Here is a 17,194-nt window from a genome sequence, read left to right as displayed (position 1 = left end):
GATAAGTGACGAATCTAGATGACGTATAGGTTGCACGCCCCGACCCCACCTTCGGTTGCCAAAACTATATTGACTCCTGTATTTAACGATTTTGTAAAGCAAAAAATAATCAAAATATTGTTCGACTCGCTACTCTCGGCGGTATGTAAAGGTTGTTCGAAATACGCCCACTTTGAAATAAACTGAATCCGTCTGTCCGTATATATTGTCAAAATATATTGACCAACGTCAGTGTACGATCATCATAACACAATGGCGACAGTACAGACTCGGTTTTTTTAATAATGTTAACAAAATAATTATTATTGAATTTTATCGATGACCTGAGACTATTATACTAATTTGTACATAGCAGTATAGTTACAATTAGTGATAAATAAATTTTATTTTAATGCATGGTAGTTGTAATCCTACATTAATTTTCTATGTCGATTATGCATGCATATACATTTGTCTTATTATCAACGTTTATCCTTAAGAAGATTTATTTTTAACGATGGTAGAAAAGATTACATACATGGAATGATTAGATTACTTATAAAGGTGTCCATTCTTTTGTGCGAGAAAATCACATATCAATTGTGTGTTTCGATTTTTAAGACCGTAAACTTTAATTTCAAGTTTAATAGATATAGGAAGATGTGGTGTGAGTGCCAATGAGACAACTCTCCATACAAATAACAATTTAAAAAGTAAACCATTATAGGTTAAAGTACGGCCTTCAACACGGAGCCTTAGCTCACACCGAACAACAAGCTACAAAGGGCCCCAAAATTACTAGTGTAAAACCATTCAAACGGGAAAACCAACGGTCCAATCTATACAAACAAAACGAGAAACGAGAAACACGTATATATTACATAAACAAACGACAACTACTGTACATCAGATTCCTGACTTAGGACAGGTGCAAACATTTGCAGCGGGATTAAACGTTTTAATGGATCCAAACCTGTTCAACATATTTTCCCATAACTCATATAGAAAACGCATATTTAGAGAGCTTTAATCTCAATATGCTGTTAAAAAAGTTCGGAATGCAAAGTAAAATTAAAATATTTGTGTTCTATAAGAGTAGGAATTTGCTTATTATTTATTTGAATCTGAGACTCATATAAATAATAAGCCGCTGTCCGGTGAACGAACTTGTTTTCGAACGACCCACAAAACTCATTTTGAACGCTGAAGTTAAATAATCAATTATAATGTAATGCGATTATGATTTTTTTTATTTGACCAAACCGGGTTATGCATTTTGAAATCTACGACGAAACCGGGTTGTATACATTGACGAAACCGGCCAGTTCCATTTTGACATGACCCATTTCTTTCGTTCCATACACAGAGTTACAATTATTGAGATGCTCATAATAACTAAATTTGCAATCTCCGTGTCAATATCTATCTTCCCGTACCTTTCTTTCCGTACAATGTGAACAATTTAAAGAGAAATTAAACAATTTCGAGGCAAGGTTCACTCAATTCGTCATTTTGACGTGCATTTTTACTTATTTTTCCATTAATATAGAACGGTTGTAGAAAATATTGCATATCACAATAGAAAATAGTTGTATGTGTATTTATATTCTTCGATATCATAAAAAAAATAAGAAAATAAGGAGAAACCTAGCTTTCTTCTGTCTATTAATGTTCCGTCATTGTGCCGGATGTTAGATACCATCGAGTCCGAACAAATTTTGCCGGTGTGGTTTAGACACAGTGGTATTGATTTCAAACATTTTAATCCAATTATCTTTACACGTGCATCTATTTATAGTACCGCCTACTGGATTGATTGACAGTTTATCTGATTTATATAAATAGTATATCTTGGGGAATTCTTACAGTTGTTATAAGCATGTCTTAGTAGTAACTATTTTAAGAGGTAGAATTTTTTCTTCTTCAGAATTATCACAGACTTATAATTAAGGGGTTTGGTAAGCGTTTAGCAAAGAAAAATTTGCGTCCGTTTTGGAGGGTATACCGTCCACTTTTAAAGGTGTGACGTAACGTCCACCTTAAAGGGTATACCGTCCACTTTCTAGGATGTGACGTAACGTCCACCTTGGAGGGTAGCTTGGTCAAACATATAGGTATAGCGTACAAGGTTTAAGCCCAACTATAGCGTCAGCGTCCAAATACGGCGTTCTTGTGAGTCATATCCTTAGATTTCAGAGTCAACTATGATCTCCGTGCTGAGGCCCAAATATAACGTCAGTGTATGCGCGCAGGTCCAAATATAGCGCTCGTGTCCCGATTTCAGGTCCAAATATGGAGTTGGTGTCCCGATGTCCGCGTGAAGGCCCAAATATAGCGTGAGTGTACGCGCGCAGGTCTAACTATAACGTCTCGCGTCCCGATTTCAGGTCCAAATATGGAGTTGGTGTCCCGATGTCCGCGTGAAGGCCCAAATATAGTGTTCGCGTCCGCGCTCAGGTCCAACTATAGCGCTCGCGTCCGCGTGAAGGCCCAACTATGGTGTCGGCCTGTGAGTCACACCCTTAGATTTCAGAGTCAACTACGGTGTCCACGCTAAGGCCCAAATATAGCGTCAGCGCATGCGCGCAGCGCGCGTCTCGCGTCTGAGGTTTAAGGGTAATACTCCCCCCACTATACTACTCCAAGACTAAATAAAAAATCACGCACATTTGATGCCCAAATAATTTTACCTTAATTTGCATCGACATATAAGATTTTATATTACATGTATCATATACAAAAGTTGGTTTGTATATAACAATACGTAACCAATATTTTAAGATAAATTGTTTTCTCAAAACATACATAGGTAGATGACCAAGCTCGCCACTAAGAAAACCAATAGGAACACGTTTACTTCATTTTAAAACAAAACGGTTATGAATAATCTCTATGTCGTTGGCACGGTGAAAACCCCATATTTCGGGAGAATAGTTCAGTACCGATCCAACCAACTGCCATAAAGAAGACATTGTTGCTGTGTAGAAATGCAGATATTATTCAAACTTTTTAAGAGTGGTGAGAGAGCTCTAAGTCTTGATCCTTGTTGGGAGGGTCGTTTGTGTGTGTGTAAGAATGTCCCGTTAAAGTGTAGCAACATTCCAAGGTAAATATAGGAATTAACGATTTGGAGTTCCAGGTTTTTATAAATGAAACGATTGTTTACAGGTTGCCATCCATTTCTAAACACAACTACTTTAGTTTTATCAGTGTTAACTTCTATGTTCCATTTTCTACAATATTTGAATAATTTGTCAAGTAACTATTGAAGAAGTTCGACAGATTTGGCAAATAAAACAGTATCGTCTGCAAAAAAGTATCAAATAAATTAAAAGACCGTTCAGGTTCACTACATCTTCATTATCTGTAACAGTTATATCTTCAATAATATCTTTAATAAAATAATTTAAAAGGAATAATAAAGGAGATAAAGGTTCGCCTTGTTTTACTCCTAATTTGTTGTTGATATATAAATTTCTCACGACAGAACATTTTCATACCATTTATCTATGTTCTTAAAAATATTTTCATGAATATCTATTGATGAAATAAATATACAAAAAGCGATAACGAATGTTATTTTGCACTCGATAATATCTGTGTAATTACTTTAGTATACGAAATACGTTCGGTTATCAGTCAAAAACGCAAGTCGCGTAAGTACAAATGTCTGTGGCAACGTAACACCGAAATGCCCTCACGGTCATACTCTGTATAAAAAACCTAGGCCACATGTTAAATCAGTTCAAAATTTTTGTGCTAATCATAACGTATCTTGTAATCTATAATACTAAAATTACGAGGTCCAATTTGTCAGCCGTCATCACGTAAAAACGACGAATCACAGAATTCAACTTTATATATAATTAATATAGTACAAAGGTGTAGATTAAAAATTACACCACTCCAGGCCCTTTTGTTTTCGACGTAATTAATTACGGTCATACGGTCTGATTAGTCAGAGGCTAAACGTCAGGTTCGGGTAAATCTGTTAACGATATTTCTGTTATTTCATTGGTTATAAATACTGCTTCGCGGATGTTTCCGGAATGATTTTTTGGGAAATGAAGGTCTTTTTAACGTCTGATTGGCTATTAATGAGTGGCATGCATTATATGTTCAACGCGTCCGTAAGTGGGGTCGGATTGAAATCATGATACTAGGTTATATGTACATATTATGATAAAGTGTTCATTTGCTATAGTGATTAGTTATGATGATAACTCACGACAAACTGTCAATTTGGTGCAGATTATATAATCTTGTGACAATGTGGTGATTTAATCTTGTAATTATGTTGCTATTTTGTTAAGAAACTGTACATTTATGTATTATTGCTATTCTCTAAAAATAGAACAGTAATGCGTATAATTTACACTTTAAACTGCGTATTAAAACGGTTAAATGATTGAGATCGACGAGCATTGAGATACTTTTGTGTTAGATTTCTTCGTAAGCTTAGATTTTAAATAGTAAATACATAAAACGTATGCTCTATGTATAAAAATAATAACGATTTATTTTTCACTTGCTTGGACATATTGATTAGAAAATATTAGAATCATGGAATTTACCGAAGATGTAATTTCGTTTCCAGCATTCATCGCTTCATTGATTTCTGGTGTAAATAAACAAACCCGACGATACTTATTAGAAGAATACAAAAATTACAAGGTGAGCAATATGGTTTCTTATGTGCAAAGAAGCCTACACCAAGCACCACTGTATTGTTATTTGCAAGGGTTTCAGTGCACTAGACATGTATGATACTATAGTGTCAGCTGTTGCAAATTATATAATTTATCTTTAGCTCTATATTTTGACAATGACCCCCAATGCAATCATTTATACGATCCTTCGAACCCCCAAAAAAACTTGAAATACAGTGAACTCCCAAATAGATGTTTGCATGTGGGGTAGATAGTTTAATGATCTTTGATGTACTTTCTTTCTTTTCTTTGTATAATCTTCCTATTATAAGGAACACCCCTTAACGGGTAATATTAAAATATTAAAAAAAGGGGGAAGAAACAGGGATAAAATATATTACATCAAGGTAAAATCCAGTGGTGGTGAGCTATACATAGACAGTGAATTGTAGAAAAAGAAAAAAAACCGAATCATAGCATATAAAATATAAAATTATGTACATAAAAATGATAAACCGATCTACAGAAGTCATATAACTCAGATAATTAGTCAATCATATTACCAGCAAATAGCTTTCTTAAGAGCTTTATAACAATAAATATTTGCTACAAAACATAGTGATCTATATGTACAGTAACATTAATGATAATTTATAAAAGTTTAACTACTGTACCTGATAATTTATTTCTTTGTAGCTGTCAGGAGACTGATTTAGAAGGGGGCCAGGGGGCATGCAATCCTTTTTGGGGAAATTTGGTGGGCCTGCACTCATGAAAATTTCTGGATCCGCCACTGGTTGTTGGACCATAATAGTCCCAGTATGAACACAGTGGTGATCAGCAGTCATTATAAAAAAAGAAGATGTGGTATGATTGCCCATGAGACAACTGTCTACAAGAGACCAAAATGACACAGACATGGACAACTATAGGTCAATGATGATCAAAATCTATACAACATAGTCAGCTATAAAGGCCCTGATATGACATGTAAAACAATTCAAACCAGAAAACCAACGGCCTTATTTATATAAAAAAATGAACGAAAACAAATATGTAACACATAAACAAACAACAACCACTGAGTTGTAGGGTCCTGACTTGGGACAGACACATACATAAATAATGTGGCGTGGTAAACATGTTAGCGGGATTCTGATCCCCGCCCAAACCTTGGACAGTGGTACATGTATAACAGTACAACATAAGAACGAACTATAAAAATCAGTCAAAAAAGTCTTAACTCATCAGATTGCCCATTGATATATCAAAAGCACAAAAAATTTTATTTGATATGTCTGATTTCAATTTATTCACATCATCAGGTCTTACACTTAGTATATTTTTTCGTAACAAACATTACTATTTGGTTGATTATCTAGGGAATCACTGAAGCATGACTGGAGAAGTCTCCCCCTTCCCCCTTATTGTCCCACCTGACCTAAGAATCTGTCCGTTCTTAAACCATTAACGTCATACATGTACAACAATTACTTTTCCATTGTGGCATCATATATTTTGTATTAAAACATCAAAATTTTACATGGAATATTTGTGATATACATGTACAGTTTGTAATGGTGGACATATTCATATTGTAGCAATAAGGTGTATTCAAAGCAAAATAATTAATAATAAATCAACTCAATGGATAGAAGCATACTGTTTAGTCAATTTTTTTTTCACACAGCATCTGCATAGAGTGATGAGATATAAATCAGGAGATCAATCACTGGTTTTGGAGGCAAGAATTTTCATATTTTACTTATTTGGGTAGATACATGTAACACAACATTTATCTCGTCATAATACCTGTACGCTCAGTGTTCTTCATGAAAACTATCACACTGATTTTAAATCATTATAGGAAAGCAAAGTGTATAAGCAAACATTTCAGGAGGCTGACTGCAATAGTCTGTATATTATCTGAAAAAGCTTATTTCTTGTCAACTTTCTTATTATTTCAAACATTTTAATAGATGTCTCCCAAATTTGGTGTCTTTCTATAAGCTTTTTTCAAAGTCATTTTCATTTATTTTTCAACCCGGCCCAGAAATATGTGGTTACCTTTAATATAGCTGATTTAGGGAAAGGCGACCTGGGTGAAACAAAGGCTATATTTATTGTCAATGCAAACATTTTACCTGTTCAACACCAAATGCTGTCAAGTTTGGGGTCTCTGGCCATGCCATGACTTTTTTTTAATAATAATAATTCATGTTACATGTACATGTACTTGTACATCTCCTTTGAATTTGTTTGCTTATTTGTTCTATGGTCTCTTTATGCATATCTATCTATATACCCCATTTTCATGGTCCTACAAAAATGTTTAAAATGTATACATTTTACTTTTTTCTAGCTTCTCTCATGTGATAGCTGTACCTTTTTGGTCACTATTTATGTGTTGCGTTTAAATAGGAATTGTAACACTTTACAGTGACTGAACAGGTAAAAGAAATACTTCTCAAGAAACAGAAAAAAGAAAACTACTTGGAACAGCACCAGACTACATGTATGTATGAATAGAAACTAAGATCGGAATAGCATGGAGGATATTATATGTCCTTGTGAATAAGCAAGGAAAGCTTTTAATAATAGTGCCTATTTTTTAATTTACTCTATTTTTCATTCATTATCTGTGCAAATTTCAACATAATATGTCATAAATTCTTATCTAACTATACTCAAACTTTTAGTGGTGGATCCAGAAATTTTCATAAGCGAGAGCCCACTGACTGCCTAAGAAGGGGCCAACTCCAGTCATGCTTCAGTGATTCCCTATAAAAAAACAAAATTTTCCTACAAAAGGGATGGCCCAGGCCCCCTGAAAAACCCTCTTAATTCCACCCCTGACTTTAATTTAATATGACAAGTGTTTCATTTACCAAAATTCTGGTGTGTTTCTGTGATAGATATCATGCACAATTTTATAAATGAGAGGGGAAAGAAGATCCACATGTGGTGTACCTGCACATGACAATTGCAAACTGCCCCATTTTTTCTATCACAACCAATCAACTGATCATGCTGAAACTGACATTACCAGAGAGTACACATCAAATGAAAAATCACAAATAACTGATACATATTATCAGATATTATAGAAATAATTATCTTTTAAATTTATTACAAAAAAAATGTGTGCTCAATCTTGTAGATAGATATAACTGGATCTCATATACATGTATGTAAGTACCAAAGACAACTGTCTATCCAAGTCACAATTTATAAAAGTATATTATTAAAGGTTGGAGTTTAGTCTTCAACGCAAAGCAGCACTTTTATATATTCAATCAATCATGACAATGGCATTTGGGGTTAAACATGTTCTCGTAGGTAAATAATATTGCCTCAGAATTTTTTCATGAGAGTGTTATAGTCTATAGAGTATTACTTCCTGTTCGGTGGAATAGTTAAATAGAAGTCAATACGTTCTTGCTCAATCCTATGTCGCTTTGAAGGTGTCATGATTGTCATCCTCAGACTTAGCAATGTGTTACTGTAATTTGAATTCAAAACAACTGAGTGACGTTTTTCGAAGCACTGGTCAACTCTACCATAGCGAATCACATTACTTTGACAATCAGTAAATTCCAGCCAAAAATATCTTTACAAGTAAAGAATTGTCACATAAATATAAAAAAATAGAGTACACAGGAAATCGCAAAGTTCACATAGTCTAGTATGATTAATCATTAAAAAAAAAATGAGCAAAAGGGGGGGAGGGGAATGGGGTGTACGCCTTTTACATCCCCCTCTGGATCCGCCACTTCCTTCTGTTGTTGTCCATTTTGTCAAGTAGTAATCCTCAAAAGTACTTGTAGGTTATATGCTATTTTTATCAAGTTGATTATAGACACAAAATACATTTTATTATAATATCATTCCCCATTTCCATTCTCAACTTTATAAAATCTCCTTCCATTATAACACGGGTAGACCAATAATACACCAAAAATGACAAATTAGTAGAAAAAAGCGCATGTTTTCATATTTCTTGAAGTGCAATATTCCAATAAAAATAAACTACTCACAAACCACTGATCTCAATATAATCAGCTAAAATACGGCAAGCTTTTTAGAAAAGCTATTACTTGTATTGCCAATAATTAAGAAGTTCCGGGTCAAGTCCGCTACCGATACCAATAGTATATTCACCTGTTACCTATTACCTTATCTGTACGTTCCGCATCTGACAGGCGCACCACCAAACGTTGTATTCAGGACTAATATGCTATATACACGGGTCATAACCACAGGGTTGACACTACCAAATTGTAAAATTGTTACCTATTGTAGTATTTTAATCAGTAAGACTTTCTAAGATAACAATACAAATACTAAAAATCTGGACTAAAAATAAGGCGTATAGGTACAGTTTTCAATTTGTTAGTGTGCATGACGTAAAACAGCAAAGCAAAGAATTCAACTTTATTTATAACTTATATAGGACAATGCTGTTGATTAAAATATACTCCATTCCAGGACCTTTTGTTTTCCAAATAATTAATATTACCAATAACTGATAAGTTCCAGTTCAACGGGTTCAAACAGAAAGACTTGAAAGCAGAGAAAAAACTGTGTATCTTATAATCGACATGACTTTATCAGATGACAATACTAATACTAAAATAAGGCTTGCGCATAGTTATATACTTTAATTCAGTCACGGACCCGTGATATCACGGGTGTGTTCTAGTGATTCATAAATATTTTACACAGATCGTTGAGCGAACAACACTTACTAAATCAATCAATAAATCAATCAATTAAATAGAATGTTATATACAAGCGGTTTTAGGAAACAAACCTTGAGTTGAGAAATAAGGTATCAATATTCAATAATAATGTTGTACTAACTTTAACATCACCGCTTATTTGCCCTTAAGTAATCCTTGTTATATGTAAAATATAAAAAAAGAGGGCGTGACCTAAAAGTAACACATTTGTAAGCGTCGTTTGTCTGTAGCTGGAAGAAATTAAAATTTATGTGTACTTCGTATTAATGTATAACAGTTGGTAGCCTTCACAAGTTTGAAGAATTTGAGACGTCAGTTCAGTAAAACACTCGTACATAATTCGCCATTTTAGTATCACAAAAATTATGTGTATTCTAAATTTTCACAAACTAAAAATGAAAAAAGCCTCAAATCTTGTCTTCAATTTGAATGATTTAGAAAACTGTTAGACAGTCACATTGTTTTGGTGTACGGTTTTAAATATTACCCAGAATGCTTTAGATTAAGGACTGACAGGTAGATCCACAATTTGTTTTTCGTGCTGATTTGACTTTTTATAATATAGCTTCAGAGTTAATAAAGGGTATAATACTAAAAATTAAAGTGGCAAAAAAACAGTTCAATATAAGACTGGTGTCTTAACAAATCCATGCTCCAAATCGTCCCTAGTCTGCACAGAATAAATTTTTAAATGAAAAAAATAACACATTTGCCTTTTAAAACACTTAACTGTGATAACATGAATAATAACAAAACAAAGTTCAGATATCTACTGGCTAGGAACACGTACATGGAATAAATAGGAAGTTCCTTCAAAATGATGACATGTACATTTGTTCCTAATTGATTTATTAACCTTTTGATACATCTGGGTTTTAGTTTCCATGTACAAAAGGTTGAATGTCGTTCACCGGGTTCCTACATTTTTTAAGACATGTTTTACAAAAGTACATTTTCTTGTAAGTCTTATTGGTCAATTGAAGTTCAAATGAAAGCAGTGATATTCATTGATCGAACTGGTTCTCTTGTGTTTTGGACGGCTTTCCTTTTTTTCTTTCCAAGGTATTATGTACGCGCTGTTTATTGCTAACCATTAATAGGCATGCATAATGTCAAAAAATGTCAAAAACCATCTGGTCTTTTATAGTTTTTATTTTTCATTTTTTTTTTTTGCGATCTTTGAGTCTCTCCGTTAAATCTATAAACATATTTTTTAGACTGACTATTTAGAGTTTGTTAAATTGCAAATATATTTGTCTAGTGTCGAAGACGCGGATGTTGGCCTCTATGTCTCGATGTCTTTTGTTTTTGTAACGTTTTGATACTGCTGTCTGTATTACCGCCCTACCCGGTATTATGTTTTGTGTTGCTTGCCAGGAAATTAAATAAAATTATTCCAAAATTAAGTCAAATTGTATTTTTTTTAACACTTCTTTTCATCGTAAAACGGTTGGTTTTCAAGAACATTTTGTCCCCAATCGTAAATATATCTTATTTACATGTATGTGAAAATAAGTAATTCCTGAAAAATGATATATGGTAATTTATGAGCGATTTTTCAAAGGCTTACAAGGTTGTCGCACCTCCTTTTTTAACGTAAAAACGAACTCAAATCAAATGTACGTCAATTGTTTGCTTATCAGTGCACTTATAATGGTAGAATTTTATGATTTTTTAAAATGTTATTTTTCTTAATTTTTCAAAAAACTAAAATACATCAATTTTCGATAAGTAGTTAAAAAGCACCGTAAATTTTGCGGAATCTTACAAGAATGTCGCACTTGCTTAAAAACAACGTTTCAGTCGAATTTTTGTTTGAACGTTACGAAATATTCACGACGTTGTGTTACGCTCACATGTACGAACATCGCGCGTAACGTCAGTATATTTCATTTACACTGTATAGGGCTCATACATTTTTTCCTTTTTACATTTACCAGGAAAATTAACAAACCATGCTGCATGTCAAGTTATAACTACATTCCCATCCGAATCCCTTTGTTATGAAAAGTATACGTTTCAAATCACTTTGCTGAAATTGGAAATGGGTGCTTTCTGACACGTCCGTGTTCTTATGTGTACTAATTATTTATGAGAAGACACCTCATAGCGGTCGTTTCTAAGATTAATAAGTATAATTTGTCGTCAGAAAATGTGTAAAAGATGCACTGTTATAAATAAGCCACCTTAAGATTGATTGAAGAATAATGAAATCTGCGTTTTAAAATATTTGATACTATTATCCTGTCCTCGTTATTTACGATCTAACCGCCTCTGTGGTGTCATATAGCGTACTCGCCTTTAGAAACGACCAAGGACTTGAAAATTGGTATTTGCTGCTTCTCCGCTTAGCACAAAGTATTTATAAGTATGCACAAAGACTACCCGGCACGAAATCACAATATTTATCCAGTAAAAATCCGGCTCCAATTGTCGGTCTTATACAACACAGGACTCGTATTCATATTACATGTACGTTAAAAAAAAACATAATCATCGCTAAACAGATATTTTGGTTGCAAAGTGTATGCAATTCACTTTTAATACCATACATTGTGTACTTCTACTAGTATTTGGAACTTGAACAAAACTTTACAATCATATATTAATTATCTTTTATATCACTTTTATATCTGTTAATTCAATAGCTATTAAGGAATGGGTTTGGTTGAGTTCGCCTTACAGACACATCTCTGAGTAAAATGTGTAGTTATTTTATTAACTGTTTATATATAGACATTGAACATTTTATACATGGCTAAATGATACAATTTCAATAATATTAATATCTTATATGGATAATTCAATTATTTTCTCAGATGTGCAGAGAACTTGTTATATATCTACTGATGATCATAATAAATGTCAGCTATACACAAGGGGCGTATATTGTTGAAGTTCCAGGCGGGCCAACGTTTTTATTACTACCAGAGAGCTCTGACGATACTTTCGATCCTACGGGGATAATAATGCGTAAGTTAATTGAATATTTGTAAGAAGAACATCCTTAAAGTTTGCATTAAAATCGTTACATTTCCTATAGTGAATGGGTAAGAGTTAGTTATCAGTGATTTCGTTCTTTAACGATATTCGCTACTTAGTTATTTACGCCATTGTTCTTAAGTCTCTGGTGCACACCCTTTCGTCGAAACAGATGCAATTGGTAACACAGGTCAAAATTTGATGTACACGATTGCAGCATCAATCGTGTTGCGATGGCAACCGAAAACGCAGACAGACGTTTACTGTACAACGATAACCAAATAGATTGTTTTTTAAAAGAGTAACGCATATCTTCGCTTTGCGAAAGTAGAACTAGATTGACGTCCACACTATACAGTATCTCTTAATTATTATGCTTCGTGAAAGTATATATTTCGTTATATCTAAAAAAAAAATTAAAAGAAAGAAGAAAGAAACCAAAGAGATATCCAAACTATGATTAGTCCAAAACTAAGTAAATTAAAAAAAATACGATAGCAAAAAAACAAACTGAAAAACTAACAAAAGACAAACAAAAGTTTACAAAACATACTGTTTGTACTAACTGAGGGGATTCCCATCATTACAAAGCATACTGTTTGTACTAACTGAGGGGATTCCCATCATTACAAAGCATACTGTTTGTACTAACTGAGGGGATTCCCATCATTACAAAACATACTGTTTGTACTAACTGGGGGGATTCTCGTCATTACAAAACATACTGTTTGTACTAACTGAGGGGATTCCCATCATTACAAAACATACTGTTTGTACTAACTGAGGGGATTCCCATCATTACAAAACATACTGTTTGTACTATACTAACTGAGGAGATTCCCATCATTGGTGCTATACATTTAGGAATTGTTTTCCAATCCATCCATCTCCTTAATCAAAGAATTAAGGTTATAATGATACTGTTGAAAATAAATCACAGTGTGATAATATCGATACGCTACTTCATAATTTGAAGCAAGAGCAAAATATTTCTTCTTTTTTTGTGTACTATTCATATTAGGCATTACATGTATAAGCTTGTGTCTACTTTAACTGCTTATGTTGTTGCTGTACGAAATATTACTATGAAGTACAGTAGCCAATATTAGAGTGTAGGCCGGCATGTTTTCTTATCGGCAGGCTATAGATATACATTTGTAGATGCAATGGTCTTTTCTATCGTTTCAATGAGTTTTAGTGTTGCTATATCATAGACGTATATTCTTCACATTCATCTATTGTGTTTCACTTTGTTATCGACCTTACTATAGAAATACGATTGCAAATATTTGTTTACATGTGGATATCTGGTATATTTTGTTTTCTTTTATGTTTAAATCATATAGTTTTTAGTATTAATTTTTTTAAATTATTTTTTAGTATTTTTTTTGGGGGGAGGGGAGTGTACTTGTTTGTTTATTTCTAATGGTCTTTGCTTTGTTTTTTTCCATTTTGGTTTTCTTGTGTAACACTTGCTCGCATTCGATATAGATTTATTCAGTCACTTTGTAACTATTATAATAACGATGTAATTATATGATATATAGGTAGTTATCTTTGGTACAATATAAAGCAGTATGTTTTGTCCTTTAGTAACGATGTAATTATATGATATATAAGTAGTTATCTTTGGTACAATATAAAGCAGTATGTTTTGTCCTTTAGTAACGATGTAATTATATGATATATAAGTAGTTATCTTTGGTACAATATAAAGCAGTATGTTTTGTCCTTTACAATGAGAACGACATACCACTGGTACATGCAACGTCTGTTGAATTTTATCCCAAATTATCCAGTATTTTAGAAGATTAAGCGTTTCACATGTCAAAATTCGTTCATTATCAAAGACCAAATGTTGTCTTCTTGTTTTTAATCTTTAGTAGAGGTGTGTTGTGAACTTTTTTCGTTGTCAATGATTTTCTGCAGTGACGTTGTCATTTTATCTCGAGTTTCAATGTGACCTTGGTATCTTCTGCCTCTTTTCGTTACTTCTATGTATGCCCCTACCACGGAGGACAGTCCTTCCCGTCCGTCCGTAACATCTACAGGTCCCTAGGACGTCCCGATTTTAAGTTTACTTCAACCACATACCATTATACTTTTACACAATGCTTATTATCTTAAAACACAGATCAAGTATGAATTTGGATGGCGTCACTTTTACCGTTCGTGAGTTATGTTCCTTTATTCCTTCACTCGATCACACGTTATATGCACGCGGGAGCATCATCTGAGTCCCATGAACACATTCTCTATTTAATTTTAATTTTATTTTATAGTTATTACATTGTTGTTTTATGGAATTATAATCTTTTTATCTTTCTGATATTCCAGTTGTTACAGCGATGGCATTTCTAGCTGTATTTAGAGGTACTGCGACGACAACGTTGTTGACGACGGCTTCAACGACAACAAGTGAAACTTCTACTGTTACTGCAACAACTACTACGACGACTAGTACCAGTACACCTTCGACGAATGGTGTAGCAACACCACAACCAACAACAGAAGCAGCACCTGTGATCAATTAATAGTGCTGCTCCTTCGGACTTGTTGGTTTATTTGGTCTCCTTTACCATTTCGCCATTAAATATACCATTAGTACATGCATTTTCTTATATATCTTATCAATTATATTATTAATAGTGATAAGTAAAATCTATGAGAAATTTGTAAGTAAAACTAAATGTAGGGTATCAAATGTCATTCCAACATCAAAGTTAAAATAAAATATCTGAAACTATTTATATAACCCAAATCAACATTAAACCTTGAAAATGCACAACTTTTCATGTAAGGTAGCAATTTTGTAGTGATTCGTTACATTTCAATGACAAATGGTAGCTGAGGGGTTTCTTTAGAAAATTCCAAAATATGGAGTATCCTTAAAAATTGCCATTATTCTATCAAAAAAGCTGCGACACCATATGTGTTTTGCAGTTTCATTCACATCCTAAGGTGTTGAAAATTCAGAATTTGAGTTTTTTCAACCATTTTTTTTTCAGTGAAAAAGCAGAACCCAGAAAGGCTTTCATTTTTGCCTATTTAAAAAAATACTTCATCGTAACGTACTGAATGCCTGTCAAAATTTACTTTGAAATGTCAGTCAAACAATATCCTGACATAACTTCGTTCTTTTTTCAGTTTTGAAAGATCATTTGGGACCCTTAATTTGGGTTCAAACTAGGATCCACGACAATCGCTCATGTTTAAGTTTCCAGATGCTTGACTTTCCTTTTGTTAAGAGGTATCATACTACCTGCACCACGTTTACATCTCTCAGTCGATGCATACATATACTATATTCCATATTAACATGTATGTTAGATTTAATTCTCCCGAAGTTTGTCAAATCATCTTGACACGTTTTGTACTAAAATTCTTGTAAGCGTCACATGTAAAAAAGGTTTTTATTCTAAATTGCTTTTGTGGGAAATCCATGTTTTGCATGCAAAATACCACTCTTTGTTTTTATGAACCTCCATTGATTGGGTTGTACTATTATAAAAGTAAATGATGGACATACATAGAAAACAAACCAATAGCACAAAAACAAAGGACATTTACCGGTCAACAGGTCTACGGTCTTCAACAAATAAATAAGTGTATGAACAATATGTCCAATTCTAATACTGTTACAAAGAATTTGACACTAAGGAAGATAACTGTTACAAAATTCTTAGATTAATATATAACTTTTGATATGAAGAACGTAGAAATTGAGCATTGTATTCAAAACTATTGGTGTATATTCAATTCATTGTCTTTTAAATGGTTGATTTTTGATTGATCTGCCGAGAGTCTGACATTCAAATATGTTCTCCTGATGACCCATGGGATAGAAGAAAATGTATTAACCACTGAAAACCAAACAGTTTAAAAAATTACCTGTTTCGCTCATCTCGTTTTCATTATTGGTATCACATTTTTGAATGCTCTCTCTCTCGAAGATGCTTGATGAACTTTAATAGTGGATATAACCGATCCCCTCTATCTGGTAATTGACGTCACAAAGGCGCTGTGAAGAAAATTACTCGAAAGTGGTCTATTCATGATCTGATAGAAATAGATTCCACAACTGTATGAAGTGTATTATGATATTTGACCACTCGGGAAAATAATATTTTCATATTTAAAACGCAAGGCTCGCCAAGAGTGGATAAAGATCGTATTGCACGAATTTTGGTAGTAGAATCTGTTTCTCTTATGATTTTATTCGATATACAGACAATCTTAATCCTTATTTTCGAATGATCTGCAAGAATATGAATGTGTTCTTCTTATGTGACGTCATCAGGTATAGTCGCCTTTTGTCATGAAGTCACAATAGGAAATTCAGATGAAAGCAAGAAAATTTCACGTCATAAACTAATTTTGACAAATGAAGAACTGAGATTAAACACGCAACACATTAATTGAATACCCGTTTCACAAAAGGTCGTAAATCGTGAAATAGATCAAGACTGGGCATACATTCGTTACCTACGTTCATGTCCGTATATATGGATATAATTTAACACCTTTCAGTACCCTGTACAAAGTTCGGCTTCGCCACAGGGTTAACTTGGATACTTCAGGTATTAAAATATCCATACCTACGGATATGAACGTAGATAACTCTTCAACTTTGTACTTGTTTGGCTTTATAACTATTTTGATCTGAGTGTCACTGATGAGTCTTATGTAGACGAAACGCGTGTATGGCGTATTAAATTATAAGCCTGGTACCTTTGATAACTAATTATAATCTTCCAGAACATTGCAGCTCTGTTTAATTTTTTTTCTGAATTATGTATTTACATTATGCGATTCTTAGGGTGTATACATATATATGTTTTA

At 33.4% G+C, this 17,194-nt stretch overlaps 1 protein-coding gene across 1 annotated transcript in view; it reads left to right on the top strand.

The window, feature by feature from the left end:
- LOC139500067 (protein HIRA homolog) overlaps nt 1–14,959 on the top strand; it is a 32,418-nt gene extending 17,459 nt beyond the window's left edge. The window contains exons 2-3 of the mRNA XM_071288798.1: nt 12,190–12,343; nt 14,690–14,959. Of these exons, the coding sequence (XP_071144899.1) occupies nt 12,190–12,343; nt 14,690–14,886 (351 nt within the window). The 3' untranslated portion in view covers nt 14,887–14,959. The remainder of the gene's footprint in view (nt 1–12,189; nt 12,344–14,689) is intronic.
- Nucleotides 14,960–17,194: the final 2,235 nt, after the last annotated feature.

The sequence above is a fragment of the Mytilus edulis genome, chromosome 13 (genome assembly GCF_963676685.1).
Source record: "Mytilus edulis chromosome 13, xbMytEdul2.2, whole genome shotgun sequence".
Taxonomy (NCBI): Eukaryota; Metazoa; Mollusca; class Bivalvia; order Mytilida; family Mytilidae; genus Mytilus; species Mytilus edulis.
Note: the sequence above shows the minus strand (reverse complement) of the source record. Positions and strands in the feature narration are given on the sequence as shown.